General features: G+C 36.3%; 1 protein-coding gene across 1 annotated transcript; it reads right to left on the reverse strand.

Annotated features, from left to right (window-relative positions):
- Nucleotides 1–14,022: 14,022 nt before the first annotated feature.
- On the reverse strand, nt 14,023–14,865 carry LOC113724735 ((+)-borneol dehydrogenase 2-like). Its single transcript, XM_027247602.1, has one exon. It carries the CDS (start codon nt 14,863–14,865, stop codon nt 14,023–14,025), a length of 843 nt encoding a protein of 280 aa, XP_027103403.1.
- Nucleotides 14,866–15,353: the final 488 nt, after the last annotated feature.

Here is a 15,353-nt window from a genome sequence, read left to right on the forward strand (position 1 = left end):
CCATTAGCACAAGAATTGTCGCAAAAATAGAGTTTGAAACCATTAAACATGTCTATCTTAAAAATTCATCTTTTTGCTATATTAAATATGCTTTTAAATCTAAATTGTGCTTAAAATTTGTAAATTTAAATTTAAATTAACATTCACATTTAATTTTTGGCAAGTTTAACACTCCTGTAAAGGGTATGAGTATGAATTTTTAATTATTTAGGGGGCAATGTATGATAGGAAAAGAGAACTCTAAAAATTTTATGGGAGACAACTAAGGAACAATTTAAAAAATTTCTAAACTTTCTAAGTAGCAACATGTGGCTCCACCACTGCCTGGGACATAGCTTTAGAATGAAAACTCTCATTCATAGTTATTAAACCTGGCCCAGCGATCGGACTGGTCAACCCGGCAAACCGGTCATTGGACCGGGTCGGATTTTCATTTGGATCGTTTAAGCATAAGAATCGTTGACTGGTCAATGATCTGGCTGTTCGACCAGATTAAACTGAAAACCCGGCCAATTTTTCCGATTTTGTGGACAAAACTTTAGATTGCTTTTGGTAGGATTCAAACTTGGACCAAAGCTTATCACTAGAGCACCGTTACCACCAAGCAACTTAGTAGATGTTGGTGAGGTAACTTTCTTATAATATAGAATGTTTTATCAATTCTATCTTTATTTTTTATTTCTCTAAAACAAATTTATTTGAAATATTTTAATAAAAACTTATGACACCCCAAACTCTATAAGTTATAAAATGAATTTCAAAAATAACATATTACATAAATCATTTTAAAGATAAATATTATTTTTAATAATTTTTTGCACTTAAAATTCATAAATAAACTAGATAATTATACTAAATATAGACAAAATTTTACACTTTAAGTTTAGTGGATTACTAAATAAATTTATATTTTATTGATTCTTATATGAATTAATTATTCTATAGTAAATTAAATTAAATGAACATTTGCTATGGTATTATTTATTGCAATTTATATCATATATCTTGTATAAAAAATTATGTAAACATAATATTTAAATATATTTAGTGACCCACCGGTTCAACCACTCACCCACTTATTGAACCAGTGACCCGTTGACCCACCTCCTTCATCGGGTTTCTTTCCGGACCGGATTTAATAACTATGCTCTCATTTCTATGTTTCAATTTATAAATAGTTAGTGGAATTTTACTAATGTAGATAAGGACTTTTCCTCTTATACAAACTCTTCTTGCATATGTGGATAAAATTTTTCAATTCTTTCTCCAAAAAAAAAATAAAAAAAGTTACCATCTTGTTCGTGACCTAGAGTCGCAAAGATTGGTAAAGGAATTATTGCAAAATAATAGTCCCACAGATAGACATAGGAATTATTGCAAAATAATAATTACCTTTCTGTGTATGATCAATAATTATAGAATTAGTGCTCAATTTTAGAAGTTTTTTTTTTATCCAGATTATCATTGAGCATTTTATACAATTGAGATTTTTTGTCTCAAGATTAATCTTACACTCACTAGGATGGTATGTCCATGGAGGATGGCCTCTTAACTTGGAATGGCCTCAAAATCCCACAAATTTGGGAGATGACTTATGTTGAGATAACTTGGACTTCAAAAACAACTTTATTCTTTTCTTATTCCTAATATGTGGACATACTTTTTAGGATATTGGACAACAATTAATAAATTAGGCAAAGGACTCAATTTGTTAGAGAATTTCATATATTAGGAGTAGGCATGTCAATGGATAAGGTTTGGTTAGGATCCCTTTAATTCAGATTCAGACCCATTAAATTTATTTAGACCCAAACCTAAATCTAAATACTTATGGGTCTAAAAAAATAAGTCCAAATTCAAACCCTCTTGAATCTAGATATCCAATGGATATCCATTATATTTTTCTAAACACATTAAAGTAAAAATATATTAAAAACATATATATTTCAAAAAAATATAACCACTATCCAAATTTTATTTTCAAATAATAAAATTAATATTTGAGAAGTTGAATGCAATATTATGAATTTAAAAAAATAACTGTTATTGACTTCTTTTATTTATTTTTAAAACTTCAATTGTATCTACGTCCAATTTTTCATTTATTTGACTTTAATTTTTCTCCTTTTTCTGAAAAAGTTTGTACTAATTATAATAACAACTAGAATTAGTTTGAAAAAAGAAAACAATCATGAAATCTTATTGTATTCAATCCAATGACCATAGAATATTAGAATATTTTATGAATTTACTTAGATATATATATATAATTTAATTTTATATACATAGGTCTAGGTAGGGTTCGGTATGAGTTTAGATTTTGGATAAAGATCATAAAATATCATACTCTACCCAGATCCATAACTCTTTTACAGGGTCTAGGTCCGGATAGGGTTTAGATTTGAGAAATTAAATCCAAACCTTACCCAAGTACATTGGATTTTGGGTTGGATTTGGATAAAATTCGATCCATTGACATGTCTAATTAAGAATACATGAGCAAACGGTTACCAATACACAGCTGGGAAATCAAAATATTTGACTAAGAGGTCGACAAAAAGTGGAGAACAGGAAAAAAGTTTGAAATGAAGGAAAGGAAATAAAACATATTCAAGAAAAATAAGGAATACATATATTTCAAAGAAAAATTGTACAACCAGTACTTACATGTATATGCAGTTATTTTAGATCCATCTCATTAAATTATGAGGACTAGATTGAGAAAAAGAAAGGACAACAAATTACTTGTAGAAAATGGAATGGTAACAGTTTAAAAAGTAAGAATATGTAATAGACTTGACTAATAATTGGTCGTGCATAATGTACCATACAATTGGTCGGAGCCATTTAGTAGAGATCAAGGACATGACTAATAATTGGTCGGAGCCATTTAGTCGTGCATAATGTACCATATAAGTAGAGATCAAGGACATGACTAATAATTTGTCAAAAAAGTTGATAGTAAAAATTGAATATTTGTCATATCAATCACTTAGAAAACATCACTGGTGCAAATAAAAGAATGAATAGCACATTCAAGATTTTAATGTACAAACGAATGTTAACAAGTCTATAACTATTTGATTGGGCACTTCGGTGCAATAATTACTCAGGTGGTGCAAGGACAAAAAGAACACAAGGGAAACATATGCTTTGTTTTGTTTAAAATTTGACTAAAAATGGGTTTCCTTTTATAAAATTTAAGCAATACCAGAGTCAAGACCTTGTACTAAGAAGGAGGGGTGAAATATTAAGTTGAATTCACCTCAAAGTTCAAAAAATATGGGATTTATTTTGGATCTTGTTATGAGTTGTGTGACAGCCCCACTTTCCCCTTAGGCGAACCAGAGGGTTCAGCGGACCGCCTGCCCAATTCTCGCCGGAACTCAGTCGTTCACTTACACAAATCAGAAATAGAACCACAAAAAGAGCAAAACGAGGATCCAAAACTTAAAACAAAACTTATATACATTGCTATCTCAGAAAGAAGTACAACCGTCGAGAATACAAAAGTTCTCAAGTCACCATACAACCAACCCGTGCCAAGCACTAGGGCGAGAACCAAAACAAAACCAAAACTAGACCCAGCCAGTCGATACAGAGTTCTCGCCCCTACTCGCCTTCCCCTGTTAAGGAAAACAAAACTAAAGAGATGAGCTAAAAGCTCAGTGAGGTTCCGAACATAGGATCAAGCCATAAATCAAACAATAAGTCAAGAAACATTTACAACATTTACAATAAGTCACTCATGAAAAGGATACGTTCGTTCATTTGTTCGTTCTCCTGTCATTCCCCTTATTCTTTCATTTGTTTGAAAATGCATTTTTCATTTATCAATAAAACCCTCGTTCGTTCGTTCGTTCATTTCATTCAACCCTTCCTGGACATTGGCCAGGCTCCATCAACCTCCACCAACCTACAAAGTACTACTCGAGTATACCAAACGTTCACCCAGGTCACCAAATCGCCCGACTGAGTCCGCTTCTGGCTCGAGTCGATCGATAACAAGGGGCAGGGCCCAGTTCAGCCAAAAGGCTTACATTCATGCACAAGTACGTTACAATCATTCAATTTTTGAAACTTTCACATTTATTTAGGTCGAATGCGATAAAGTACACACTCGCCTAGAAAACTCGTTTTGGAAATCATTGAAAGCACTTAACACGTTATCAAACAATAATATAAGTCATGAAGTCAAGAAAATACAACAAACAAGGAACACCCACCGAATTATGCAAAATAACATCCAAAATGTCCTATCGGATCTTACCCTCGGTCACCGAGAAAACCTATGATTCAACGAGAAAGAATATTACAATTCATCTAGCAAAACAAGTAAGTGGAATCAAGAAACTCGACTAGTTACGAGTAAAACGGGTAAATGTGATTTTAAAAATGAAAATAAAGCCATTTGGATCTGTGGACGGAAACAACTAGGTGTCATGAATCAAACTCAAAGGGTTATAACAGTTCCCAAAGGAAAATACTTGAATCAAAGTCAAGTCGGAATCCAACTAGATAGGTTCAGAAATATTATTTTTCGGAATCGTTTATGTGGTTCAAAATCAATATACATTCAAGTAGGTATTATGGCCTACATGTCTCGATTGAGAAAACCTTAGGTCATATCTCTATATTTTGGTATGAAGTAGTAAATAAACATTTGAAGGATTAAATGAAAAAGGTATCATGTTTTAAGATGGAAAACGGTCATAGTATTTGCCAAACGAAAAATATACAAGTTCAAATAGAAACTTAGTCCTTGAGTGAAAATTTGGGCAGCACGCCCTTTGTATTTACCTATTTTCCATCAATTATGGCTTTATTGTTTTCCTCAATCAATCCCAACATAAACAGCCACTCAATATGCTCAAGACAATACAAGGACAAAAATTTAAGCTAACAACAAATGCGGAAACGAAGTTTACAAAAGACAGTTTTGACTGGTTTTTTGCAGAATGGGCACATCTGAGGCTACACTTATCGGATTGAGGTGCAACTTATACCATTTCGAAGCTAAGACAGGGGGATACAAGGTTGAAGAAGGCCGCTCAGTCCAAATCATAGTGTAGCTAGGCCAAAATTGAAATATACGAAATCAGAATCTCACAAACAGGTTGGCTAACCGCACAATTGTTAAACAGCAATAACTCAGGCTACCGAAGTCCGATTGAAGTGCATCTTATGGTGTTTCGAAGCTAAAATACAACCCTACATTTCTTATGAAGACCTCCAAGGCCAAACCATACATTTTCATGATCAAAAATGGAAAACTACACGAAAACTGAATTCTGGGCGCGAAACAGGTTTCATGGACAGTCAAGAGTATTTCGGTCATTTCACATGCTACAGTGTCGGATCAAGCTGAAATTTTGCAGGAAACTAGTTTATACTATTGGCTACAACTTTTATGTTTTGGCCAAAATCTAATTCGGTAAGAATCATGGTGAAAGGTCACGGTCAGATTAGGTGAAATGTCAACCCTGTTCGCTGAACTCCTACCTAGACCAGTCTGGGTATTTTCATCTTATCTCAGGCTACTGAGCTCGGATTGGGCTGAAAATTTACAGGAAATTAGAAAACATCATTATCTACAATTTTTATGTTTTGTGCTAGGGCCAATTCGGCCTCTAACTAGGTGTAACAGTATCAGGAAGAATTGAAGAAACTAGAAACCCTAATCTGAAATTCGTGCATTCAAGTGCTAATCTTCCATAAAATAACATCTTTAACCTACATAAACCATTAATTTGACATTAACAAGATCAAAGAGGGAATTCCTTAGCTACTCACCATGAAACCTCAAGAAAAGAAGCACTATAGCACCTCCTCTTTCCAAACCACTCCACCACCTTCCACAATCCTACCTAACTAGGGAGTTTTATGGAGTGATTTCAAGTTTGGGTGGTTGGATCACAAGATTTGTGCAAGAAATGGATGAAGTAGTTGAAGCCTTCTCTTTCCTTTCCTCTCCAAGAAATTCGGCCAAAGCAAGACAAAATGAAGATGATTTTTGGTCCAAATTGGTATTTAGTAAAGTTAGGAATTAGTAGTCAAAGTCCAAGTTCCAACCATGTGAAGACACCTAGCATCCCTTTTTGTTAAAACTTATCCTTTTGTCTCTCCATCATTAACCCTCTAAGTAACCTCTAATTATCTCTTAACATCTAACAAATTAATCCCAATACACAAAACTTAACCTAATTGGCCCAATTTTACCGAACTTACTGCACTAGCGGGTCCTACGCCCGGTATACGTTCTAAAAATCTCATGAACTAAATTATACTAGAAAAATAATTTAAAAACCCTATTTGTTCATAAAAATTATCTAGAAACTTTTCCTAATAAAGAAAATGCATAAGAAGCGTGCAAATAAATAAAATAAAGTCTAGAAAATAAGAAATTTTACGGATTTTCACACTCTCTCCACCTTAAGAAATTTCGCCCTCGAAATTTTTACCTTCATTTGCCTCATACGGGTTCGGAACTGTTTGGGTGCCTAACGCATAAGTTTTTGCTGGCCCATTAGTTCGGGTCCCTCTTTGATTTGCTTGTTTTGTTCTAGCTCCCTCCAGTTGCGGAATACTACCTCCGCGTGACTGTTTCCTCGGACAGTTGCTAACTTGGTGCTCACCACTCCCACAAATCAAGCACTTCCGTCCTTTCCGCCAATAATCATTCTCAGTATGATTGCCCTTTCCGCAATAGCCATAAGTCAAGTAGGAAGCCATCTTTTGGCTTTCTGGAGAAATCTCCCCATATCCGGTTTGGCTTCCTTTGGTAGACCTTTCATTTCCCGCCCGTACTGTCCATGGCGGGTAGGACAAAAAGTTCACTTTCTGCATTTTAGAAGGTGCTATTGATTCACTAGGAGGTTCTTCAATCACACTACCAACTGCACCTCTTTTCCGAATTTGGGAGGCTTTTACTTGTGCTTTTGCATTCTCGATTCGTTGAGCCTTCTCAAGAGTCTCCGCAAAAGTATTCATTTGCGCCACGGCTAACGCCTCTTGGATGTCCAAATTCATTCCCTGTATAAACCGTCTTACTCTTCGCCGTTCAGTGGCTACCAGTTCAGAAGCAAACTTGGATAATCCTGTAAATTTTGTTTCATATTCGGCCACACTTAACGTTCCCTGACGTAACCCAATAAACTTCTCCTTCCTCCTTTCTTGGACTAAAGGTGGGATGTACTTCTCGTTAAATTCTCTTATGAAGTTCGCTCATGTCCAGATAGTCTGTTCTCTTTCCCACTTTGCTCTAATTACGTTCCACCATGATCGGGTCGGTCCCTCAAATTGAAATACTGCAAAGTTCACTTGCCTTTGCTCAGTGTAGTTTAGGGCTGTGAAGATATTAACCATGGTTTCTATCCATTGTTCAGCCACGTCCGGATCGGGCCCTCCAAGGAATTTTGGCGGAGCAAAATTCTGGAACCTTTCAAGAGCCTTATCCTCGCCCATCTCAGGGTTCCGATTTTGGTTTACGGGTATTTGGCCTTGTTGATCCACCAGTTTTGCCAAAATATCCGTCATTTGTTGCATTGCCGTTGCCATTTGGTCTCCAGTCGCAGCTCTTGATTCCTGCTCTTGCTCGGCTGACGTCTCCCTTTCTCCTTTTGACTCCGGGGTCCGCTTAGTTCTCCGATCTCGACAACGTCCACGACTACGTCTCCCGTCCATAGATATGTTTTTCCCTTTCTCTTTTCTTTTCTTTTTTCCCAAAAGGTAATTTTAGTGAATAATCACAGTAAATTGACTAAGCACCAATTCCAGCATACCAAATACACAAGTAAACATATATGCACATAACACGCCATATCAAGGAGGCACATACTCAAATACACAAATACATGTCACAAATACATATCAAGTTTGACAGATAATCATATACACGAATTCACAGGCTAACGTCATGTAGTAGCCATATATGGGTGCATCAAAAGAAAAGGGATACGTTGTCCCATACCCTGTTAATTCCGTCCGGACTCTCACGTCACTTTCTATCCAACTAGATGTTCATTGGTCTCTTGAAATCATTCTAGCCAGATAAAACATGTTCATTTCCCAAAATGTAAATCTCAAATACTGAGCATCGTCTCAACGCTAGAGTACTCGAGCACGATAATTCGAAATAAGACAATTCACATCTCGAGCTGGCCAATCCCAAGAGTGAACTATCTACAATCGAAATTCCTACCCGACATACCTATCTATGGTGCTCAAATACCATGAGAGAGATTTAAGACTTATAACATTCACAATTCACAGCTTATGCTCAAACGAGCACTTAGTCCTTTATACTCATTCATCACTTAGTCCAGGCTCACTCCGCGCAGAGACCACGCGAAGCAGGCTCTAATACCAACTGTGACAGCCCCACTTTCCCCTTAGGCGAACCAGAGGGTTCAGCGGACCGTCTGCTAAGCTCTCGCCGGGACTCAGTCGTTCACTTACACAAATCAGAAATAGAACCACAAAAAGAGCAAAATGAGGATCCAAAACTTAAAACAAAACTTATATATATTGCTATCTCAGAAAAAAGTACAACCGTCGAGAATACAAAAGTTCTCAAGTCACCGTACAACTAGCCCGTGCCAAGCACTAGGGCGAGAACCAAAACAAAACCAAAACTAGACCCAACCAGTCGATACAGAGCTCTCGCCCCTGCTCGCCTTCCCCTGTTAAGGAAAACAAAACTAAAGGGATGAGCTAAAAGCTCAGTGAGGTTCTGAACATAGGATCAAGCCATAAATCAAACAATAAGTCAAGAAACATTTACAACATTTACAATAAGTCACCCATGAAAAGGATACGTTCATTCATTCGTTCGTTCTCCTGTCATTCCCCTTATTCCTTCATTCGTTTGAAAATGCATTTTTGATTTATCAATAAAACCCTCGTTCGTTCGTTCGTTTATCTCATTCAACCCTTCCTGGACATTGGCCAGACTCCACCAACCTCCACCAACCTACAAGGTAATATTCGAGTATACCAAACGTTCACCCAGGTCACCAAATCGCCTGACCGAGTCCGCTTCTGGCTCGAGTCGATCGGTAACAAGAGGCAGGACCCAGTTCAGCAAAAGGCTTACATTCATGCACAAGTACGTTCCAATCATTCAATCTTTGAAACTTTCACATTTATTTAGGTCGAGTGCGATAAAGTACACACTCGCCTAGAAAACTCGTTTTGGAAATCATTGAAAGCACTTAAAACATTATCAAATAATAATACAAGTCATGAAATCAAGAAAATACAACAAACAAGGAACACCCACCGAATTATGCAAAATAACATCCAAAATGTCCTATCGGATCTTACCCTCGATCACCGAGAAAACCTATGATTCAACGAGAAAAAAAATTACAATTCATCTAGCAAAACAAGTAAGTGGAATCAAGGAACTCGACTAGTTACGAGTAAAACGGATAAAGGTGATTTTAAAAATGAGAATAAAGCCATTTGGATCTGTGGACGGAAACAACTAGGTGTCATGAACCAAACTCAAAGGGTTATAACAGCTCCCAAAGGAAAACACTTGAATCAAAGTCAAGTCGAAATCCAACTAGATAGGTTCAGAAATATTATTTTTCGAAATCGTTTATGTGGTTCAAAATCAATATACATTCAAGTAGGTATTATGGCCTACATGTCTCGATTGAGAAAATTTTAGGTCATATCTCTATATTTTGGTATGAAGTAGTAAATAAACATTTGAAGGTTCACATGGAAAAGGTATCATGTTTTAAGATGGAAAACGGTCATAGTATTTGCCAAACGAAAAATATACAAGTTCAAATAGAAACTTAGTTCTTGAGCGAAAATTTGGGCAGCACACCCTTTGTATTTACCTATTTTCCAGCCATTATGGCTTCATTGTTTTCCTCAATCAATCCCAATATTACACACAACATAAATAGCCACTCAATATGCTCAAGACAATACAAGGACAAAAATTTAAGCTAACAACAAGTGCGGAAACGAAGTTTACAAAAGACAGTTTTGACGGGTTCTTTGCGGAATGGGCACATCTGAGGCTACGCTTATCGAATTGAGGTGCAACTTATACCATTTCGAAGCTAAGACAGGGGGCTACAAGGTTGAAGAAGGCCGCTCAGTCCAGATCATAGTGTAGCTAGGTCAAAATTGAAATATACGAAACCAGAAACTCACAAACAGGTTGGCTAACCGCACAATTGTTAAACAGCAATAACTCAGGCTACCGAAGTCCGATTGAAGTGCATCTTATGGTGTTTCGAAACTAAAATACAACCGTACATTTCTTATGAAGACCTCCAAGGCCAAACCATACATTTTCATGATCAAAAATGGAAAACTACACGAAAACAGAATTTTGGGCGCGAAACAGGTTTCATGGACAGTCAAGGGTATTTCGGTCATTTCACATGCTACAGTGTCGGATCAAGCTAAAATTTTGTAGGAAACTAGTTTATACTATTGGCTACAACTTTCATGTTTTGGCCAAAATCTAATTCGGTAAGGATCATGGAGAAAAGTCACGGTCAGATTGGGTGAAATGTCAACCCTGTTCGCTGAACTCCTACCTAGACCAGTTTGGGTATTTCCGTCTTATCTCAGGCTACCGAGCTTGGATTGGGCTGAAAATTTACAGGCAACTAGAAAGCATCATTCTCTACAACTTTCATGTTTTGTGCTAAGGCCAATTCGGCCTCTAACGAGGTGTAACAGTACCAGGCAGAATTGAAGAAACTAGAAACCCTAATCTGAAATTCCTGCATTCAAGTGCTAATCTTCCATAAAATCACATCTTTAACCAACATAAACCATTAATTTGACATTAACAAGATCAAAGAGGAAATTCCTTAGCTACTCACCTTGAAACCTCAAGAAAAGAAGCATTATAGTACCTCCTCTTTCCAAACCACTCCACCACCTTCCACAATCCTACCTAACTAGGGAGTTTTATGGAATGATTTCAAGTTTGGATGGTTGGATCACATGATTTGTGCAAGAAATGGATGAAGTAGTTGAAGCCTTCTCTTTCCTTTCCTCTCCAAGAAATTCGGCCAAAGCAAGACAAAATGAAGATGATTTTTGGTCCAAATTGGTATTTAGTAAAGTTAGGAATTAGTAGTTAAAGTCCAAGTTCCAACCATGTGAAGACACCTAGCATCCCTTTTTGTTAAAACTTATCCTTTTGTCTCTCCATCATTAACCCTCTAAGTAACCTCTAATTATCTCTTAACATCTAGCAAATTAATTCCAATACACAAAACTTAACCTAATTGGCCCAATTTTACCGAACTTATTGCACTAGCGGGTCCTACGCCCGGTATACGCTTCAAAAATCTCATGAACTAAATTATACTAGAAAAATAATTTAAAAACCCTATTTGTTCATAAAAATTATCTAGAAACTTTTCCTAATAAAGAAAATGCATAAGAAGCGTGCAAATAAATAAAATAAAGCCTAGAAAATAAAAAAATTTTACGGGTTCTCACAAGTTGACACCAATTGTACTAACTTTAAAGTTCAAAAATATGAGATTAATTTGAAAATCAACTTAAATTGAAGTGTTGTATGATACTATTTCAAAGTGTAGATAGCATGTATCCAATTTTTTACTTATATGTTGGGATGTAGGGAAGATATGTTGGCAAGTTGTACCTCAATTTCTTTTCATTTTTATTTTGTATTGACCTCATGCACATATTTTCTGTGATAGTAAATCTATAACAATACATAATTGCATATATTATATGGAGTTTTCTTAAGATTAAGTGGGTTATATTTATCCTACTTGAATATACCTGACTCTGCCACTGATTGAGAGAGGAACTAATATATAAGAAAATATGTCATTATTTTCACTTAAAATATTTGATAGCCATTTAAAAAAGCATCTTTTGGGATTTCGCACCAGAAAAAGATCTATATTTAGACACATATAGAGAAAAAGTATAATAGTTTACCAAATAGAAAGGAAAGTTGACTTTCGCTCTTCTTGTTTGGAGATGGACTATTTCATATGACGTCTTCAGATGATCTGTTTCTTCTAACTACAACTATTGAATATTCTTTTCAAATAGTTAAGAAGGTTCTTTCTGAATTTGAGAATTTATCTGGCTTAAAGCCCAATTTGCAAAAGTGTGTAAGGGATTCCTATCTTGTGTATATGATGACATGGCCAAGAATTGTTTAATATAGTTGAAATGCCTATGAGGTCCCTTACTTTTAGATATCTACTATTTTTGATATCTTCTAAGCTCAATTTCAAAGATTGTCAGCCCATTTTTATTATGGTCCAACAAAAAAAGAAACGTAGTTGGGCAACTTGCAAAGATACTTAGTCATGGTGGGAGAATGCAACTGATTCAAACTATGTGGCATTTATCTTTATTGGTTTAGTGTGTTCTTTCTTCTTTAAGCTGTCATTCATAAGATTAGAAGCATGTTAGCATCATTTCCTTGGGTTGGTGATTTGAAGTCCCATTGTGCTGTCAAATTGAAGTCGTAAGATGTTTGTCCACCAAGAAAAGTAAAGGATTTAGGGATAAGGAGCACAGCTGAATGGAATCATTGTTTAATCTTGAAACTCATTTGAAGCTTTTGGTGGGAAAATCAAAAAGAGGATTCCTTGTGGGTGATATGGATACTTTCGTATTGAGGAAGTGTAATTTTTGGGAAGTAAAAATTCCTTTTGGTTGCTCTTGGGTTTGGAGGAAGCTGTTGCAGCTCAGACATATTGCTAAACCTCTTATACAAGCGTCCATTGGTGATGGGGCCCCTACTTCTTTCTGGTATGATTCATGACACCTTTTGGGCCCTTTGTACAAGATATTTCCTGTGTCTCTACTTAAATATTTAGGATTATCTCCTAAATTGAAGGTTGTAGGCTTCATCAATAGGAATTGCCACAAGATCGGAGACTTACATCTCTGGTAAGGGAATTTAAAGCTGCTACTCCTCCCTCTTTATTGTAGCACTTCCCTAGACAAGACTATGTTACTCGGTTAGACTCTTCTTCTGGTGATTTTTCTATTCAATCTGCTATGAACAAAGTGGTTTGTTCTAGAAATAAAGTGGGATGGTAAAAACTGGTTTGGGGCTAGGGGTACGTTCCTAAGTCTGCATTTGTACTTGGTTAGCTATATATTCAAGGAAAACTGATGATTAAAGATAGATTTTGCAGGTGAGAAGTTGCAAATGCGTCTCTCCTTTGTGTTTTATGTGGTCATGAAAATGGTTCTAGAGGGCATTTGTTTTCAAATGTAAATTTTCATGTTGTGTGTGGGATATGGTTCAAAGGATGTGCTTGCTTTATAGAGGTAGTATGAGTTGGCAGTAAGAATATCAATGGTGGAGCAAACAAGATAGTTCTAACTAGAAGATTGGTACTGGCTACTATAGTTTGGCATACATGGCAGGAGAGGAACAACAGAACTTTTTTAGCATTCTTCAAAGTCTCCAGTACAAATAGTTATTGTAGTGTTGAAAGTCGTATGGTTGACCTGTCTCTCATGGCCTAAAAGTTTCCTGTACTAAAGAAAATCTGGAATTTTTCTTGAAATGAGGGATGAATTAAGGGATATTTGTTTGAATTCTTTTTGTTGGTCAAATGTCACTTGTATAGTGCTTGTTAGTTGCAACTCTTTTTTTTTTTTTTTTTGGGATGTAGTAGGAGGTTTTACTCCTTTATAAAGCTCTATTTTCTGGTAATCAATGAAATGAGTATATCTTTTGTTAAAATACTAATTATGTGAGCTACCAGATTCCTAAATTCAGAATTAGAAACTAGACAAGCATATTAATATTCATTTTCTTTGAATTACCTTCTAATAAACTTATTTACAGCTTTTCTAAGATACCCACCAATGCTTATAATTAATTTGGTTTCTCAAAATTTTGACTTCTAGGTGAACCCGATCTAACTCATTAATCCTTAATTCCTGAATTCAACTGAGTTGATACCCGTTTCGAATATGAAAGCATAGCCTACAACGTGCAAAGTGCCTACTCTTGCTAGCTAGTTTTCCTCATCTAAAAGCACAAAGAGAGTGATTCACACAGGAGAAGCCTCCGTCAACCATGAGATTGGCCCCGCTTACATACCTTGCTTCATCACTTGCTAAAAAGAGTACAGCATTGGCAACATCATCTACAGTCAATTCTACACCTTGCAAGTTAGCATTCCTCCCAACAAATGATCGAAAACCATCGATGGCCTCTTCAGTCCGTTCATCTTCAGGAACATAAGCAAAAGCCAAGGGTGTCGCAACTGCATAAGGAGATACGCAGTTCACCCTTATGTTATGCTTCCCCAACTCTGCAGCTGCACTCTTGGTGAGCCCTACAATAGCATGCTTGGATCCTACATATGCATGAGTTCCTGCACCGGCAATTGCACTCGAAACACTGCTAAGAGAAACAATCGAGACCTTCTTGAGCGGAATCATGATACCAGCCGCATATTTCATTCCTAGAAAAGCACCTTTCACGTTTATATCAAACACTTTTTCGAACTCTGAGAGTTCAAAATTACGTATATCTGAACAAGGTGGACTTGAAATCCTAACATTGTTCACCATTATATCAAGTGAGCCGAACTTGTTAACTGTGAATTCAACAGCACGGCAGATATCATCTTCTACGGTGACATCACAATGGAAATAACAAACATTCGGGTCATCACCGAGGTTTGAGCATAGTTGCTTACCATGTTCGTCTTGGATGTCGACAATACAAACCTTTGCACCGTGTTTGTGAAACAAACGTACTATGCTCTCTCCAATGCCAGAAGCACCTCCGGTGACTAAAGCAACTTTCCCCAATAATCTCTGGCCAGGCAGTAAAGAACCATTACAGCTTGTAGTGGCCATTATTTTTTGATGTAACAGCACTAGCCCCTATGCCAATGGCCGAGATGGAGTCTCAACCTATTCAACAGTGATGGGAAAGGCTCAGGACAGGAAGAGGAATTAACAGAGAGCACTAGGTGTTTAGGCTTTGGGCTTTTGTCTGAGTAGATTTATTTATACTCCCTCCGACCATCCCGAAAATATCATACTTTTTATTTTGTTTTGTCCTAAAATTTATGTCTAGTTTCTTTTGTTTTTCTCTTTATGCTCTCAATAGACCATCCTAAAAAATTGGTTAAAACTCAACTTGTGGAATGGGCGGTGGAGGGGGTGGCTTAAGAAATATAATTCACATATTTTGTCAACTTCCTAACCCGGATATGATATTCATTAGAACTTTGAAATCCAAAATCGAGTTTTGTCAAAGTTTTTTGCTTGCAACTTAAAGTTATAACTGCATAGTGGCAGTGTGGCTTCACAACTTGTTCCACTCATTGTACTCCAAAGTT

Source organism: Coffea arabica, chromosome 2c, assembly GCF_036785885.1.
Source record: "Coffea arabica cultivar ET-39 chromosome 2c, Coffea Arabica ET-39 HiFi, whole genome shotgun sequence".
Lineage (NCBI taxonomy): Eukaryota > Viridiplantae > Streptophyta > Magnoliopsida > Gentianales > Rubiaceae > Coffea > Coffea arabica.

Coding starts and splice junctions, on each gene's coding strand:
- LOC113724735 (XM_027247602.1), bottom strand. CDS start 14,865: ATGGCCACTACAAGCTGTAATGGTTCTTTACTGCCTGGCCAGAGATTA.